We start from the raw sequence: 17683 nt of genomic DNA, 5'->3' as shown, positions 1-17683 counted from the left end.
ACAGTTGGTCAGGAAGTATACAACTAAAAGAGAATTCCAATCTTTGGCATTTTGCTAAGCGTCCAAATCATTTCTCTAAGTATGCATTTGTCACATATGAATCATTCATATGAATGTGCATAAAAAAGTTTTTAGTGTGGAATTTTTGTTTGTTTTTTGTTTTGGAAAGAGAGAGAGAAAGACTGCACACACACATGGAAGAGGAGCAGAGAGAGGGGGAGAGAGATAATCACATACAAGCAGGCTCCGCACTGTTGGTATAGACCTGACATGGGGCTCAAACCCATGAACCATGAGATCCGAAATCAAGAATCATAAGCTTAACTGACTGAGCCACCCAGGTGTCCCTACCCTGAAATTTTAAATAATAGTACTATTTGTCTCTGATAAGCTTCTTAGAAGCTACCTGATAAAACTTCTTGTTCAGAGTCTTCCAATCATAAAATGAACAAAATTCTTGTGAATAACTATTGGGAGATACTTACTTTAATTTTATCTGCTAAAGCTGATGTTATGTGGATTTCTCTTTCTCCTTCATCATACATTTGAAAAATAAGATTATGCATAACATCGCCTGCTATCCAATTAACCTCATCCTGATGTTTGATCTGGATTGCCTTTTGTCCTTCCACACTGAATATCTGTAATCTCGCAACATGGCTACTAGGAAGCAACTTAATAGTCTTCTCCACGGGTGCCACATCTTTACAACTCTAGGAAAAGAGCACAGAAAGATATACTGAATGACATCTGCACTTTTTGAAAACCTATCTTTGGGCTTCAGTGGTGAGTCTTCTACATTGCTTAAGAATTTATGTCCAATATTATGGAAGATCATCTTATACACTGTTAATATCCATAAGTTTTGGCATTAAGATCACACTATACCATTAATAATTCCTATTTTATACCATCAAGTTATAAATAATGACAGTGGCCACATTCTTAAAGCCAAAAACTAGCATATTTGGATTTAAAAAGATTCACTCTCCCTTATTTGTAATCACATGACAGATTTGGTGACTATCGTCTATTAATAAGAATAAAAATGTGTGAAATTAGTAACTTCCCATAAAAACAGAAAATAGTTGCCATAAAATACACTATTTATATTGAAGCAATACATTGAATACACTGAAACTAAGTGAGTGAATAATGTTGTTTATAGCTAAATGAGAACTCTAGATGCCATGAAGGCTAAGCTGGCACATTTATATTATGGGCACAACAATTTTCCACATATCAGTACAGATAAACTGGATTACACTAAACTGATTTTAAAGGCATAAAAAATTAAAACATTACATTCATTATTTCATAATCTAGATCATAGTGCATTCCACAGGATATACAAAATTCAAAGTAAGCCTAAGCCTAAAATACTTTTACAATCTTATTTAGCCCATTTCTCCTTCCTCATCCAGTTGTAGTCATTCCTATCAAAGCCCAATCAAATGAATGATGATATATATAAAATTCCTACCTTAGAGAATTATCAGGGAAATAACAAATACATCTCTACTATAAGCATATTGCATTTATTTGATTCAAACTCAAGAGTTACTGCCTTTGGATAACATTTTCTAATTGCATATCTGATCTAGATTCTTGGTCTTCTGCCTGCTGCTGTTCTACAGTATTTATGTAATTCCTAATGTTTGTTACTCTTTGCTCCCAAACCCAGATTCCTCCCAAACTCCAAGTCTCTTCTTCCTGATCGATTGCAAGATAGTATGCTCAAAAGCCTGCTGCCCACATTACTGAATTTAAAAAACTGCGTAACAGTTATTTGAAGGTTATCAATATAATCAGCTTGTAAAGAAGAGGAATGAAGTAACGAGCCATCTCATTCTAGTGAAAACAACACAGTCGTATTTTGCCCTTTTGTGACTCAAGATATGTTAATTGATGTATAATGAGTAGAAAAGCATCAGTTAATCAATTGGTTAGATTACTCATCATCTACAATACCAATAATGGAGAAATCACATTGAAATATTTAACTTAAGTATCTGTTGTCTCATTCTGCAACCTTAGGAGGTCAGTTGCTGGCCCTCTTCCAGGCTGGCTTCACCTACAGCCATGATGTATATCCATCCAGTAACAAATATCCTATTAGTACATTACCACAAAACTCTACTTGAAAATAGTAACCATGTATTTATTTTTAAAATTATACATATGAATTATTTATATGTCCTTCACTGGTTGTTTACCAAACTTTCTAAGAAACAAGTGTTAACTATAAGAAACAAAAAAATAAAACTGACACATAAATACATTTTAATAGAAGAAAAAATTAATTTTAGGAATATGTAATCAATAGCCTTAGATATTATAAAAGCTTTAATCAAAATTACTAATACAAAATGTTACTCACTATACCATTTCACATTGCCTTTTTCTTCACCTTAGCTAAAAGAACCACAAATACCTCATTTTTATGTGTCAAATATTACTTAAAATATTATAAAGCTGTTAAAAATATTTGTATGAAAACAACATAATATCAATGAATAACAGTAACAACTTACAGGTATTTCAATTTTTGCTTTCAGAGTCTGGTCTTTTTTAATGTTCTGCACTTGAATTGCAGATCCTGTTAAAATACTGGTTCCAGAACTGCTGCAGTCTACAACGTAGACTGGAAGGTTTGGAGCCCCGAAAAACTATTGAAAACATACAAAATAATTGTAAGACCCCAATCAAATGTACCAAATTATTCAAGAACTATTATTTAAATTTTCAAATAATTTCAAATACAGCTACTATTTCTGGCTATAAATTGGAAAAAGGAAACAGAATTCACTGATACTCTAGACAACTGCTGAATGAAAAGAGTAATTTTCTATAATTCTAACTAAAATTTATGTCTTCTGAAACACCAATTTCCTCAACCACTATTCTTTTTTAAAATTTTACCTATTTGGGTTTCCCTTTTCTTTTTGTGCCTTTTTTTAAATTTTAACTTATTTTCATTTGTCTACCCATCCCTAACCCTGAAAGATCATTCTACCCATAAATTAAATACTTCATCTAAACTGAGGGGAATGGACCAAGAAAGGATGGGTCAATTTATAGACAAAACAAAAATGTTTTATCTATAAAATTCTTTATGAAACTTGATACAGTTAACACCTTTACTGGCTTACAGATGCTGAAAGTATAGGCAATGAGATACCCACAAATTTCTCCATGGAATAATCATTAAAGGCCTAAATACAATTTAAGTCTCACTATAAAGTAGGTACAAGAGACAGTCAAGTCCACTGACTACCATAGGACTCAAAATAAAATCTACATATTCTTCTTACCCTACAGTAACTTACCTTACAATGAACAATCAATTTTGGTTGTGTTGTTATATTGTCTGATTCATCCAGAACTTCTACCTGAAATGGGAAAGCTGTTCCATTTTCTATAACTAAAATTTCAGAATCAGGTTTCACTTTCAATCGATGAGGGGGACCTACCAGAAAATTACATAATGAAATATAGATTCAAGTTTCTAAGACTGAAATACTGAAACAACAACCACAACTTGTAACATTTCAAGTTTTAAGATCTTAAAAATGACAAGAAAAAAATAAGCAAATCCATGTTTAACTATTTCTATCCCCAAAATATATAGATTCTATGAATGATCAGAGTTGTCTCAAGTATATATTTGAGGTCTAGACTTAGTTTTATGCAACAAGCTATAACACAATAACTAATGCTAGAAATTACCTACAGGTGTAAAACCTTAAAGAGATCCTGGAAAAAAAATATTCAAGAAGAATTTTTAAAATATACTTTTACTCACTTTAACTTTACACAATGATTAGTTTCTCAAAAACATATTAAGAAAAAAACACATTTTAGGTTAACAGTATTCAAAGGATTAGTTTATGTAAAGATATAACCAGATAATTTACTTGTTTGTCCACTACTCTGATGTTACAAGCAAGCTACAAGTTTCCTCTTAGATCAAAGAGGGTTCACACTACTGTACCAAGATGATTTGATGTGCTCCATAAACATTGATGTTTTTAAATACAATTTATGATAAATGCTGGTAACAAAAATTCACAAAGAACAGTTACAAAAAACACTAATGTTAGCAACATTATTTACTTTTTACTATATGCCATGCAGTGTGTTAAGTTTTAAGCACTATTCTCATAATCTTCACAATAATCTTAATGAAAAGGGCAATATATTATCCTCATTGTATAAATGAGAAAACTGGAATCCAGAGAGATTAAGTATCTTGTCCAGGTCACATGACTAGTAAGCAGCAGGCTCAGGTTTATGTTCTAAGTAATTTGAAACTTCTTGACCATTATCATCATACCATGCTACTTTTTACTTCACAATTTTCATTGTCAAATTCAAAAATAACGCCACACCATCTGGTTACTAAGGATTTCACTACTCAAATCTATACTTTTTAGCTAACCTCTAAAATAAAAGCATTGCAAGTGTTTATTTAGCGTTTAATATTTTTTTAAAAAGTGTGTGTGCGTGCATGTAATCTCTACACTGAACACAGTGCTCAAACTTACGACCTTGATCAAGAGCCATATGCTCTTCCAAATAAGCCAGGCAGGTACTCCAAGAATTTTATTCTTATACTTCTACCAATGTGTTAATTTAAACATCTTCATCAATTTATGCTTGAGGGAAGCATCAAACTATTTGAATTTATACAAGGATGTAGCTAACATGTTTCTTTTCACATCCAAAAATGGTACAAAGTGGGGCACCTGGGTGGCTCAGTCGGTTGAACATCCAACTTCAGCTCAGGTCATGGCCTCATAGTTTGTGAGTTTATGCCCCATGTCAGGCTCTGTGCTAACAAACAGCTCAGGGCCTGGAGCCTGCTTCAGATTCTGTGTCTTCCTCTCTCTCTCTCCCCCTCCCCTGCTCATGCTCTGCCTCTCATTGTCTCTCAAAAATAAATATATGTTAAAAAAATTTTTTTTAAATAAATGGTACAGAGTCATGTGAACAAAGATATGATAATACTATTATTAATAAAACAGAGCTAAAACTGACATACCAATCACTATTGTAGGTATTTTACAAGCACATCTCACTTTGCACAGTACTGTGTTAGTGAGAACTCATATATATTGGAACTGTGTCCTCCATTCAGTTACCAAAAAATCTTGCAAAGTGAGGGTTGCCTATATTAACTCATTTAATCCTCCTAACAACCATGAGAAAGTAGATGTCTCATTTTATACTTGAGGAAACTGTGGTATAAGACAACTTTACCTAACTCATAAATTACAGAGCTTAGATTCAAACCCAGAAGGGCTAATACCAGAATGTATTATCCTGAACCTAGGACAGACTGCCCCTCAAATTAGCCAGCATTTCCTACCCTGTTACTTTAAGGTAACTTCATTATCAAGTTGCTAAATCATTATCAAAATAACAACATAAATTCATGAAAAACTTTTCTTTTTAAAAAAATGAAACATTTACAGTTATATCAGAAAAGATAAAGACAGGTCCGGCTCTAATATAAGCCTAATTAGTATATTTCTAAGAGTGGTTCCCTAATATGTTTTCAATATTCCCTTTCTCCCAATTACTTCAGAGCTTTAATAATGTCTTCCTAAAGGTTTTCCTTTTTTGTTCTATTAGTCATTTCTGTCAGTGATTTCACATTCAAATTATTTTCAAGACTTATACCATAACCAAACCAAAAACCATATCATTGTATTGTATAATAGGAATATTATTTTAAAGGTGATTATTAGGAGTATTTCTTAAAACATTACCTGGTAGTAATCTAATTTTTAAAATCTGTGTGTCTTCTTTTAAACCCGGCAGAATAACCTTCAAATTAAAATTCTGTTGAAAAAAATTACTTTAATTAAATCCAAGTCCTAAATAGCTCAGTAGTTTATCATCTCAATTCTGACTTTTGCTTTTCATTCCCGTAACATTACAGAAATCTATTCAGTAAATTTATACTAAAATTATCATTTACGTATGTAAGAAATAAAGGTCAAAAAAATTAACTTCTATTACTCCCTTGGAGATACCAGCTTCTTCTAATTCAAAAGGAATAACCTTTGAATAATCAGAATCAAGATGGGGATTACAAAAAATACAGAAAATAGTGAAGTGTAAAATACCAAAAATCTAGAAATCTCTAAATGCAATGTAGTACTCTAGATTAGATCCTGGATTGAAACACTAGTTATTAGTAAAAACAAAACAAAAAAACTGGTAAAATGTGAATAAAGTTTACAGTTTTGTTACTAGTATTGTAGCAATGTTAATTTCTTAGAATGGATAAATGCTGACTATATCAGACTAATAAAGGAAACTAACTGGGTAAAGAGCATATGCAAACTATACTGTATTTCCAACTCTTCTGTAAATATAAAGTTATTTCAAAAAAGATTATAAAAACCTAGAAATCATTTTAGTTTTTTTAGTAAGCTTATCTTACTAAAGTCAAATTTCCCTGATTTTCAAGTTCTTCTTCCAGAAAACTCTGAATTCCAAAAGATGTAGAGAACTTGACCTTTAATTTGACTAAACAATACAGTATAGCATACAGTATTTAAAGACATTCACATGCTCTATTTTAAACACCATTTTGACAGAAAAATTTTAAATACATATTGTAAGCTAATGATGCAGTGAAAAAAGGCTCTGTATTACTTGTTATTAGCCATAGTAATCCCTTTCGTCATGTAAATCTACTAGCTGCTTTACATACCTGATTGAAAAATTACCTTATTGGAATTTGTATTTTTTACTTTCCTAACCTTATCCCTTCTCAACCACTTTCCTTTAATCCAAATACCAAACCCAATACGTTCATAAATGTGAGCTAAAGTTTCTCATACTTTTGTGTTCTAAAAAGTTGAAGAGAAAAAAGAAACATAGTACTGGGTCACTGTTGAAAAAATGACTTTGAATATTGGAAGACTGGAATGAATATGAAGACAGCTGAAAAATATCTAATTTACTGTTAAACAAAGGCAAACATGCTAGTTTTCCTTAGAGATGTAAAAATTCAGTGAAATATTCCTAATTCTTAGGAACACCATATTGTCATCCTGTCACAAATATATGTTATCCAATTTGAAATTTTCCATTTCATTTCTATGACAAAAGAAATAAACATGTATTATAATATTTCAGTACAATGCTTACCTTGCCTTGACAAGAGTTTACAGGGCCCCTAGCTGTAACACCTCGAATTACACAATTTGGTCCTTTGGTTATTTCTTCATAATGCAAAGATAAACCACTGGAAAACATAAATTTTTTTTAACTTCCCCTCCATAACTCACCAAAGAAGCTACAAATGTGTTACTTGCTCATGTACCATTCTCATGTCTAATTCACTTTTCTAATAAAATATTATTTTAAAAAAATGGAATAATTCAACCAAAGAAAATTCCCAAAAACTTCTTTTATAAAGAAAAATGATCCGGGGCGCCTGGGTGGCTCAGTCAGTTATGCGTCTGACTTCAGCTCAGGTCATGATTTCTCGCAGTTTGAGCTCAAGCCTCACATCAGGGGGTGCTGACAGCTCAGAGCCTGGAGCCTGCTTCAGATTCTGTGTCTCCCTCTCTCTGCCCCTCCCCTGCATGCGCTCTTTCTCAAAAATAAACATAAAATAAATGATCCATAAGTGATAGCACTGGGCCATACCCTATCAATGGTAAATTATAAAATGTAAAACATCATTTATTGAATAAGATACAAAGCAGGAAATCAACAAATGCTAGACCAGGTCTAAGAAAAGGAAATATACAAATAGGCCACCTGTCCCTATTAGGGACATCTTCAGACTTTGCCATGTATTTTTTTCACATCTTTCACCCAGTGAGATGTTAGAAAATTTGTGGAATTATACACACACCCACACCCACACACGTATATATATTTTGAAGTTTATTTTGAGACAGAGAGAGAGAGCGCGCGCACATGAGCAGGGGAGGGGCACAGAGAGAGGGAGAGAGAGAATCCCAAGCTGGTTCCATGCTGTCAGCACAGAGACCAATGCAGGGCTCAATCCCACAATCCTGGGATCATGACCTGAGCCGGCAGCAAGAGCCGGACATTCAATCAACTGAGCCACCGAGGTGCCCCATCTGGCACTTATTAAACTGAATAGCAGTTTTAGATAAAGTCCAAATAATCAAGTATAGTCTTATGATGTAACTTTGTTAGAATATATACTGAGATTCCCTAAATCATCTTTGACCACATGTAGGTCCTTACGTTGTAAACATTTTACTCTTGTCAAGGGGTAAGGTGAAGGAAGAAAAGGAAAAGGCAGAAAAAAGCCTAAGTTTTCTGAAAAATGGAATTTAAATATTTACAGGTATTAGTGAATAAGTTATAAAAATTAAATAACATGCCTTGTTCAAAAAAAGCTGTAAAGTGACATGTAAGATAAAATAGACTCCTTGGGAGAAATGGATATTAAACATACACATCTGCTTTCACTATCTCTTAAATCTCTACTTTGAGAACAAAAGGATTTCTTTTTTTTTTTTTTTAATTTTTTTTTCAACGTTTATTTATTTTTGGGACAGAGAGAGAGAGAGAGCATGAACGGGGGAGGGTCAGAGAGAGAGGGAGACACAGAATCGGAAACAGGCTCCAGGCTCTGAGCCATCAGCCCAGAGCCTGACGCGGGGCTCGAACTCACGGACCGCGAGATCGTGACCTGGCTGAAGTCGGACGCTTAACCGACTGCGCCACCCAGGCGCCCCGAACAAAAGGATTTCTTTTGTTTACTGTTAAAAGGCTAAGCAAAGGAAGGAAATGAAAAAGAGACAAGGACAATAAAACTCATCTCCTAGAATACAGGACTTAGTAGTCCCTCAAGAAAACTTAACCTTAAAGAAAAAAAAAAAAGTAACCTTAAAATAGCAATGGAAGAGGCTAGAAAGCAAACTATGACCCAGAATTTCTATGTACAGCTCTGGGGATGGTAAGAGAAAGGTGGGAAAAAAGATTGATGAAAATTTGGATCCCCAGATCTCCCCTCTTGGCCTGTGGCAGATGACTGGAAGATTAATCTCTGACAAGGCTAAAACAGAGAATCTCTACATGGGGGTGTGGGAGGGTAGATAAAGCAAAAGATAGGATAAAATACTAAAAAGTATAGGAGTAATCCCGAATAAATATATAAGGATGCTGAGACCTTCCCATCCCTATTCCCATCCCAGCCCTGTTCCTGGACTGGCTAGGAACCTGGACAGCCAAACCACTTCCCTCCAGGCAAGAGACTAAATATTTGAGAAAACTGCCTAGCCCAAGAAAAAGACCTGAAGATACTGACAACAGGATTTTCCCCCAATAAAGCATTACAGATATATCATCCTATAGTGGAGTTCATAGTCAACAGTTTCTCCCACATTCTGTTTCCTTATCTACACTTTAGTCATTCAGTTATAAGCAGAGAACCAAAGAATACCAGGTATCTGAAGAGATAAAAAACCAACAAACAAAAAGCAACTTGGAGAAACAGATTTTCTGTGCATATAAACTTTAAAAAAAAAAAAAACCATCATTTATCAATGAAAAAACGTATTACATTTACAAAACGAGATCTACAAAAAAAAAAAAAAAAATTCAGGGAACCAAGAAAACTCTTGGAAATTAAAAATAAAGCAGAAAGGAGGATTGCCTGAGTGGTTCTGTTAAGCATCTGACTCTTGATTTTGGCTCAGATTATGATCTCAGGGTTTGTGGGTTCAAACTCCACATCAGGCTCTGTGCTGACAGCATGGAGCCTGCTTGGGATTCTCTTTCTCCTCTCTCTCTCTCAAAATAAATAAATCTTTTTTAAAAAAAAAAGTAGAAAGGAAAAATTCAATGGAAATGTTGTAAAGTTGAAAAAAATCTGTCAGAAAGGAAAGCAGAAACACAAAAATAAGAAAAACAGAAAAATTGGGAAAATCAGAGAAGCAGTCCAGAATGTTCATTACCAAAACATAAGGTTACCAGAAAGAAAAAAACAGCGATGATGGAAAGCAGACAAAAGTACTTCAAATAATGTAGAGACCTATGCAAAGATGTATTACTGTAAAATTTTGCCATGTTGAGAATTAAAAGTAGATCCTATAAGCTTTCAGAAAAAATACACAGAAAACACAGAAATGAAAGTAAAACTAAGTTTAAATTTATCAACAGGAGAAGCTAAAAAGCAAAAATAGAGCAATGCCTTCATAATTTTTTAATAATTTTTTAAATGTTTATTTTTGAGAGAGAGAGAGAGAGAGAGAGAGAAAGAGAGAGAACACAAGCAGGGAAGAGGCAGAGAGAGAGAGAGGGAGACACAGAATCCAAAACAGGCTCCAGGCTCTGAGCTGTCAGCACAGAGCCCAATGCGGGGCTCAAACTCACAAACCGTGAGATCATGACATGAGCTGAAGTCAAATACTTAACCAACTGAGCCACCCAGGTGCCCCAATGCTTTCATAATTTTGAGGAAAATAGTGCCCAACTTTCAATACAATCAAGTACAATAGAGACATTTTTGAGAAATAACTGTCTCTCCCAGGTACTCCTTCATAGGAAACTAGTGAAGGATGTGTTTCAGCAAGAGAAGCTTCTAAAAAACTGGAGAGCCATGAAAAAGTAAATGCTAAGTAAAATAAGCTACTTAACAGTCTCACAATTCAGGAATGTTTCCTCAAGGACCCGAAAAACAACTCTCTGCAGTGTACTCATCAAAAAAAGGTAAAAATCCCTATCTCCCAGTTTTCTGAGCCTAACTTCCAGTCAGCTGACTCCAAATTGCAAATCCTACAGCCAGTGGTAAACTTAGTTATTTCATCTTTAAAACATGAATATATAAGTTATAGCCACTTATCCACATAAAGGAATAAGGTTTTCTTCAGTCCTTGCAATCTCTTTATCCGATTGCCTATGATAATTATGACATTTTGGTTTAATGTTCAGTCAATAATGAAACTGTTTTCTCTTCTACCTTTATGAAGAAGTTTTCTAGGTTGAGGGGTAGGTTTTGTTTTTAATTTTATTTCCTCAACACAGAGGACAAAGGGAATTCCTAAGATGAAGGTGAAGGAAGATAACAGAATGTCAACTATAACAAGCATAAACACAATCAGTATAGACTTTAGCACATCACAAGCTCCAAGAGAGATGTCTCCAAAAATATGAAACTGATAGATTATCTATGCACTTAAAACATCTTAAGAGGATATGAGACAATTTGGCAGAGAGCATAGGGTTTAATTTGTAATAAATTTATCCAAGGAAAAAAGTAACAGAGTTGTACAATAAAGTGACTAGTATCTACATAATTGCAACACAGCAAGCACTAAATACCAATCAAGCCACAATATAAACTTTACTGAGGAATACAGGAATAGGAAGGAAGCTTATCTGTAACTGAAGTGGCAACAAGAGGATATCTTTATCTACAGCTGTAAATCAAGCAATAATGCCTACAACTGAAGAATGAAGAATAGCAATTCAAAATGTAGGTATGTGGCAGTAGTTACGAACAGATTCAAGTAAGAAAGCTGAAAATGGTTCTCTGAGAAGTGAGTTGTGGGTGGAATAGAGAGGGCAGAGAGAAAAGAAACTGCCCTTTTTTTTAATAATAAGCCTTAACATACTATTTGATTCTTTAAATTATATGGATGATTTTTTTTTTAATTAATGTAACACTGAAAAAAAAAAAAAAGAAACCCACTCAGAAAATGGTTTTGGTTGAAGATAAATTCACATTTTTTTTTTAGTAAGGATTTTTTTTTCAGTAAGTTGAAAACTCCGAATATAAATATGCATGCACATGTGAGAGTTCTTATGTAAGAATACCCTTATAAGGATAGGATAGAATTATAATCAATAATAGGTACCAAATAATGCACAAATATTTTCTATTTGTGACTAGAAGGGATATACTTTTAAGCATTTTATTTTTAAACAAACACATTTAAGTGTTCAACTTTTCCATTACCATTTAATATTCAAATGAATGCAGTATGTCAAAAGACAAGCATCAGTTTTTGCACCTTAAGAGAACATAAAGCTAAAAAACTCATTTTGAGTATTTTTTATAACCATATATTGTTTTTCAAGAACTTAACCATGTGAGCTTCTAGAAGGCAAATACTATGTCCATATTCACTTCCATATGTCTAGCTACAAATGCCTACAACATAGCACATGCTCAGATGATTAAGAGTGAACGATTACAACACAAAGGGAAAAAAGTACAGAGACAAGAGAAGAAAACATACGTAAAAAGTGGGCTCAAAAAGACAAATATGGCAGCTAATGCAAAAAAGAAACAATTAGTATTCATGCTCTTGAGAATGAACAAGACTTTCTCCCAAAGCACCTTAAAAAGAGAGAATGGAAAATAACATCCTCAATCATAGTTAAGTTTCTGATTTCTTATTGTAAGCCAATCACAACACTAAAGAACCATTACATAGAGGGAAATTCCAAGGAAAGACTCAAATTTCCATGGAAACCATAAACTTTAAGGCTATAGTTTAAAAAAAACAACCCAAAACTGTATTACCAGGTTAAAAACCTTCTAGAGTAAGCAATAACACTAAGTTTAAGTAGCAATAACTTTCTTTCATACTTGCAGAATAAAACGGAGTAAGACACAGCTATCACTTTCACTTGAACAACTTTAACAATAATTTGTCAAAACTAAAGCAATTTATAATGACACTTGTAGTCACAAAGCATAGCCTGGGAGTAAATAAATCCCCCAGATATTATAAAATATACTATACACTCTAAATGATAAATCTAATGTTAAACATACACAAATAATTTAAGCTAAAAAAAAAGACTAAATGCTTAGTAAATATGAAAAATCATATACAAAGTGATCCTTCAAATTACCTTGCTTCAAAAACTGGCTGAATATCATTTCCTAGTTGACTAGTATGACCAAATTCATCCTGAAACTCCAGAGGGATATTGAATGGGACTCCAACACGAAAAGGAGGATCCATAAGACCAAATGAAAACTTCTCTGGTTTACCCTCTTTAAAAAAAAAAAAAAAAAAAAAAGTAAACATGAGAAGCAAATTCATAGGTCAGAAACAGCCATATTTTATATACAGGATATTAAATTATGACAAAGATGGCATTTTAAATCTGTGAAAAACTTATATAAATTAAATCTAGTGTTTTTAAAAATTTATTCATTTTGAGAGACACTGTGAGGGGGGAGGAGACAGAGAGAGGGAGAGACAGAGACAGAGAGAGAGAGAGAGAGAGAGAGACAGACAGACAGACAGACAGACAGAGACAGAGACAGAGAATTCCAAGCAGGCTCTGTGCTGGAACTCGCGAACCATGAGATCATGACCCAAACCGAAACCAAGAGTCAGAAGCTCAACTGACTGAGCCATCCAGGCTCCCCTACATAAATTATACCTATAACCCTCATGGGAAGAGTCAGATCTTTATCTCACTATATATAAATTCTACGAAATTATTAGAATATAATGAAGAAAAACTTTATAACCTTATCATAGGAGAAACTAAGGCAAAACACAATATCCCTCCTCATCAGTGGTTAACTGTAGTGCGGAGGCAGATGATTCCACCTCTGACATAGTTTCAGAAGGTCAATAGTAGCCTAAAGCTATGTTACAATTCCTGCGTCATTCACCTCACTTCATCTCATCACATAGGCATTTTATCACCTCATCACACAGGCATTTTATCATCTCACATCAACACAAGAAGAGTGAGTAAAGTAGTGTAAGATTTTTTAAGAAAGAAAATTTCTATTACTGTATATTTTTATAAACGTTCTATTTCATTGTTACAACAATCTCTTACTCTTATATAATCTCTTACTGCTCCTAAATTATAAATGATACTTTATTATAGGTAGGTATACATAGGAAAAAACAGTACATAATATGATTTGCTACTATCTGCAATTTCAAGGGATTCACTGGTGGTGGTATTGCAACATTTCTGCTGCACACAAGAGGGATTACTGTACTCAGGAGCTATGAAAGAATGTATTTAGCAAAATATATTTTATTAGTTATAATGAACAAAGTTAAAAGAGATGCTTTATATGAGAAAATATTTACAACATATCCAACAAAGGTTTAAAATCCCGAATACATAAAAACCTCCTATAAACCAGCTGTTTTTTTTTTTTTTTAAACATCTATTTATTTGTGAGACAGAGAGAGACAGAGCATGAACAGGGGAGGGTCAGAGAGAGGGAGACACAGAACCTGAAACAGGCTCCAGACTCTGAGCTGTCAGCACAGAGCCTGATGCGGGGCTCAAACTCACGGACCGCGAGATCATGACCTGAGCCGAAGTCAGCCGCTTAACCAACTGAGCCACCCAGGCGCCCCACCAGCTGTTCTTAAAGTGTGGTCTCTAGTCTAATGGTTTCAGCCATCCCTTGGGAAATTATTAGAAAGGCATATTCTAGGGTTCACTCAAACCTACTGAGTCAGAAATTCTGGGAGTGATGCCCCGCAGTCTGTGTCTTAGTAAGTTCTCCAGGTAATTAAAATACAAAGCCAAAATTTGAGAACCACAGCTTTAAACTATTAAAATGGGCACAGCAAACAAACAGGCTTTCACAGATGACACAGCCCAAGAAAGGCAAGAAGAGGTGCACAACCTAATAATTAAACAATTTAACCACCAAGTAGGATAAATACAGAGGTCAGCCAGGAATCGGCACAGGAAAACTAGAACTTTCATAGTCTGCTGGTGAGGGTACCTTGGCACAACCTTTAGGAAGGGCAATCTGACAGTAATGTATTTAAACATTAAGGCATATACGTATCAGTTTTGCAATTCTACTTTTTGGTGTCCACGCTACAGAACTTCTAGCACATGTACACAAAGCAGCATAAATTTTTTCCCATATAGAAACATGGTTTGTAATAGCCAAAAAAATAGGAAACAACCAATATGTTCATCAATAGAAAACTACTTCAACTATAGCATGTCCATCTATGGAATGTGTTCCACAGCTCTTAAAACAACGTGGTAGATCTGTACGTACACAAAGGAACAATTTCCATGGTGGCCCTATTGATTGATTAAAGAAGGTAAGGTGATCACAGGCACTTAAATCAGCTCTCTCCAAAAATCCCATAATAATGACACTACAGAGATTTTATTCAGAGATTTTTTTTTTTTTTTACAGAGGTCTAAAACTACAAAAACAAAATATACAGTAGCAATAGGTTTTGAAACTGGAGACCATATGGGTTCTCCATATGTCTTAAGTGTAACTGACTTAACGGAAAGACCCAAGAACATCAAACCCTCAATTATCAACAAAGCAAGCAGAGAACCAATCTAGTTCACACTACAGGATACCCGAAAGTCTCAGGGATGGTATGTTGGAATGAAACGGGAATGAAAAAGACCTGCTGAAGTCTGTTTAAAGAAAGAGTTCCCCAAATCCCTACTCCTCAATACACAAAACCAGTCAATTGTCTTCCTCATCCCCACCAACAGATGGCTAATTCTCTGAGGAAGATAAAAGAGTAGGGTTAAGAAGTAAGGGATAAAGCACTATTAAATGTGTCACAGTCTGCTGAAAATAGCAAGTGAGAGATTAGATAGATGTGAGAACCCCAACAGTCTTCCCCAGCTTGCTCCCAAAATGCTGGCAGACAGGTATTTACCCACCTACCAGGAGACTGGAAGGCTCTACTCTGGGGAATCTGAACAGTCAAAAAAAGAAAACCTAAAAATTCTCATAATCTCCCCCAAATAACTAAAAGCTTTCAAATGTCCTGTTGTTAAGTGTAAGCAAATCACTAGTCGTGTAAGAGAGCATCTATTCTAAAAGGGCAAACATTTAAAACAAAAACAAAACCATGCAGGAAAATGACTATGAATGAAGTTTAAATGCTTCAAAAAAGACCACCACTGTTATTGATACCCTCCGAGAATTACTGAATATATGAAGTAGGCAGACAATGCTTTGAACAGAGAATAAAAAATGACAGCATAAAGGAAAAATTCAATAGAAAGGGTAGAATATCGTGTTAAAGGAATTTCCCATAATATAGTAAAATAAGAAATGAAAAGTAGAAAAAAGAATATTAATACACCAGTCAAGAGGTCTACTGTCTTAATATTAGATAATGTGGAAAACAGAGTAGGAAATCAAAGTAATTCAAGAAAAATTCCTAGAATTTAGAACTTCAGAAACTAGAACAAAAAAAGATTCTCCAAACAGCTGGCGGTCAGAGAAGAGGCAAGACTGGGGTTGGGGTGAGGGGCAGAGAGGCTCACAAGCAAAGGTCAGGAATCTGAATAGCTTTAGATGTTATCAGCAACAACAGAAGAAAACAATGAGGACTTCAAAAATTTTAAAGAAATATCATTATGAATTTGCAATGACACAGAGCTAGAGAGTATTATGCTAAGCCAAATAAATCAGAAGAAAGATGAATACCATACGATTTCATTCATATGTGGAAATTAAGAAACAAAATAAACAAGCACAAGGGAAAAAAAGAGGCAAACCAAGAAACAGACTCTTAACTACAGAAAACAAACTGACGGTTACTAGAAGGAAAGGTGGTGGAGGATGGGTTAAATAGGTGATGGGGATTAAGGAGTACACTTGTCAAAATGAGTACTGAGTGTTGTACGGAAGTGTTGAATCACTAAACTGTGTACCTGGAACAATATTACGCTGTATAGTCACTGTATATTCAAACTGAAATTCAAGTAAAAACCTTAAAAGAAATGATTATGAAGCAGAATTATAGAGCCATTTTATTTATTTTTTTGAGAGCTAGTGCAAGAGGGGGAGAGGCAGAGGGAGAGGAGATCTCAAGTAGGCTCCATGCCCAGCATGGAGCCCAATGCGGGGCTCAATCTCATGGTGGGGAGATCATGACCTGAGTTGAAATTCTGAGTTGGACGCTTAACTGACTAAGCCACCTAGGCACCCCTATAAAGTCATTTTGAGATAATGATGATTATACAACTGGCCAAACATCTTTTACTGAATTATTTATCTATTCCCCCTTTATTTAAAATGCCACCTTCAGCATAATATGTAGTTATATATTGGTATTTCACTTACCTTTAACAGAAAATTTAATTGCTTTTGATGGTAGCGGTCTTCCTGCATACGTGTCTGCATTACTTTCATTCAATACAACTTGTAATTTCAATGTATAATTCCCCAACTTTTGAATATTTTCTGGACAAATTAAGAAGAAATTAAAAATCAAGTCAACATAATACTGACATAATTTTTAACATTCAGAATAATAACTCACCCATTTTTTTAAACCAGTAAGGCCATTTTCCTCCATGTTGACTAATATGTGAAATGATTTCTTTATTTCCATTTGAAGCTTAATAAAAGAAAAAACAAAACATTTATACCTTGAGAAACTGAAAACAGAACATGAATATGAAATGTCACACTGGTATCAAATATCTTTATTTGTTGTACATTTTAAAATTGTTTTAAAACTTCATCAAAAGATCTAAAGTTATCCTATGCAAGTGAACAGCATAATGAAAATTAGCTCATTAAAACACCTTTGTTTCTTAAAAATATATCTTGTAAATAAGATTGATACAAAAGAACAGATAATTTTTTGATATTAAAAACAATTTTCCTTAGGAGTTTTCAAGATTAAAATACTATATTTATACAGAATAATCGCTAAGACCTAGTGAC

The 17683-nt window shown here is 34.1% G+C and overlaps 1 protein-coding gene across 1 annotated transcript in view; it reads right to left on the bottom strand.

The window, feature by feature from the left end:
- Positions 1 to 17683, bottom strand: part of SMCHD1 (structural maintenance of chromosomes flexible hinge domain containing 1) — a 156058-nt gene that overhangs the window by 85859 nt on the left and 52516 nt on the right. The window contains exons 18-25 of the mRNA XM_040479284.1: positions 17274 to 17351; positions 17075 to 17194; positions 12871 to 13015; positions 7168 to 7264; positions 5775 to 5847; positions 3330 to 3469; positions 2535 to 2669; positions 486 to 713 (exon numbers count right to left, since the gene is read on the bottom strand). Coding sequence (XP_040335218.1) covers positions 486 to 713; positions 2535 to 2669; positions 3330 to 3469; positions 5775 to 5847; positions 7168 to 7264; positions 12871 to 13015; positions 17075 to 17194; positions 17274 to 17351 — 1016 coding nt within the window. The remainder of the gene's footprint in view (positions 1 to 485; positions 714 to 2534; positions 2670 to 3329; positions 3470 to 5774; positions 5848 to 7167; positions 7265 to 12870; positions 13016 to 17074; positions 17195 to 17273; positions 17352 to 17683) is intronic.

The sequence above is a fragment of the Herpailurus yagouaroundi genome, unplaced genomic scaffold (assembly GCF_014898765.1).
Source record: "Herpailurus yagouaroundi ecotype Mexico unplaced genomic scaffold, PumYag 142, whole genome shotgun sequence".
NCBI lineage: Eukaryota > Metazoa > Chordata > Mammalia > Carnivora > Felidae > Herpailurus > Herpailurus yagouaroundi.
Note: the sequence above shows the minus strand (reverse complement) of the source record. Positions and strands in the feature narration are given on the sequence as shown.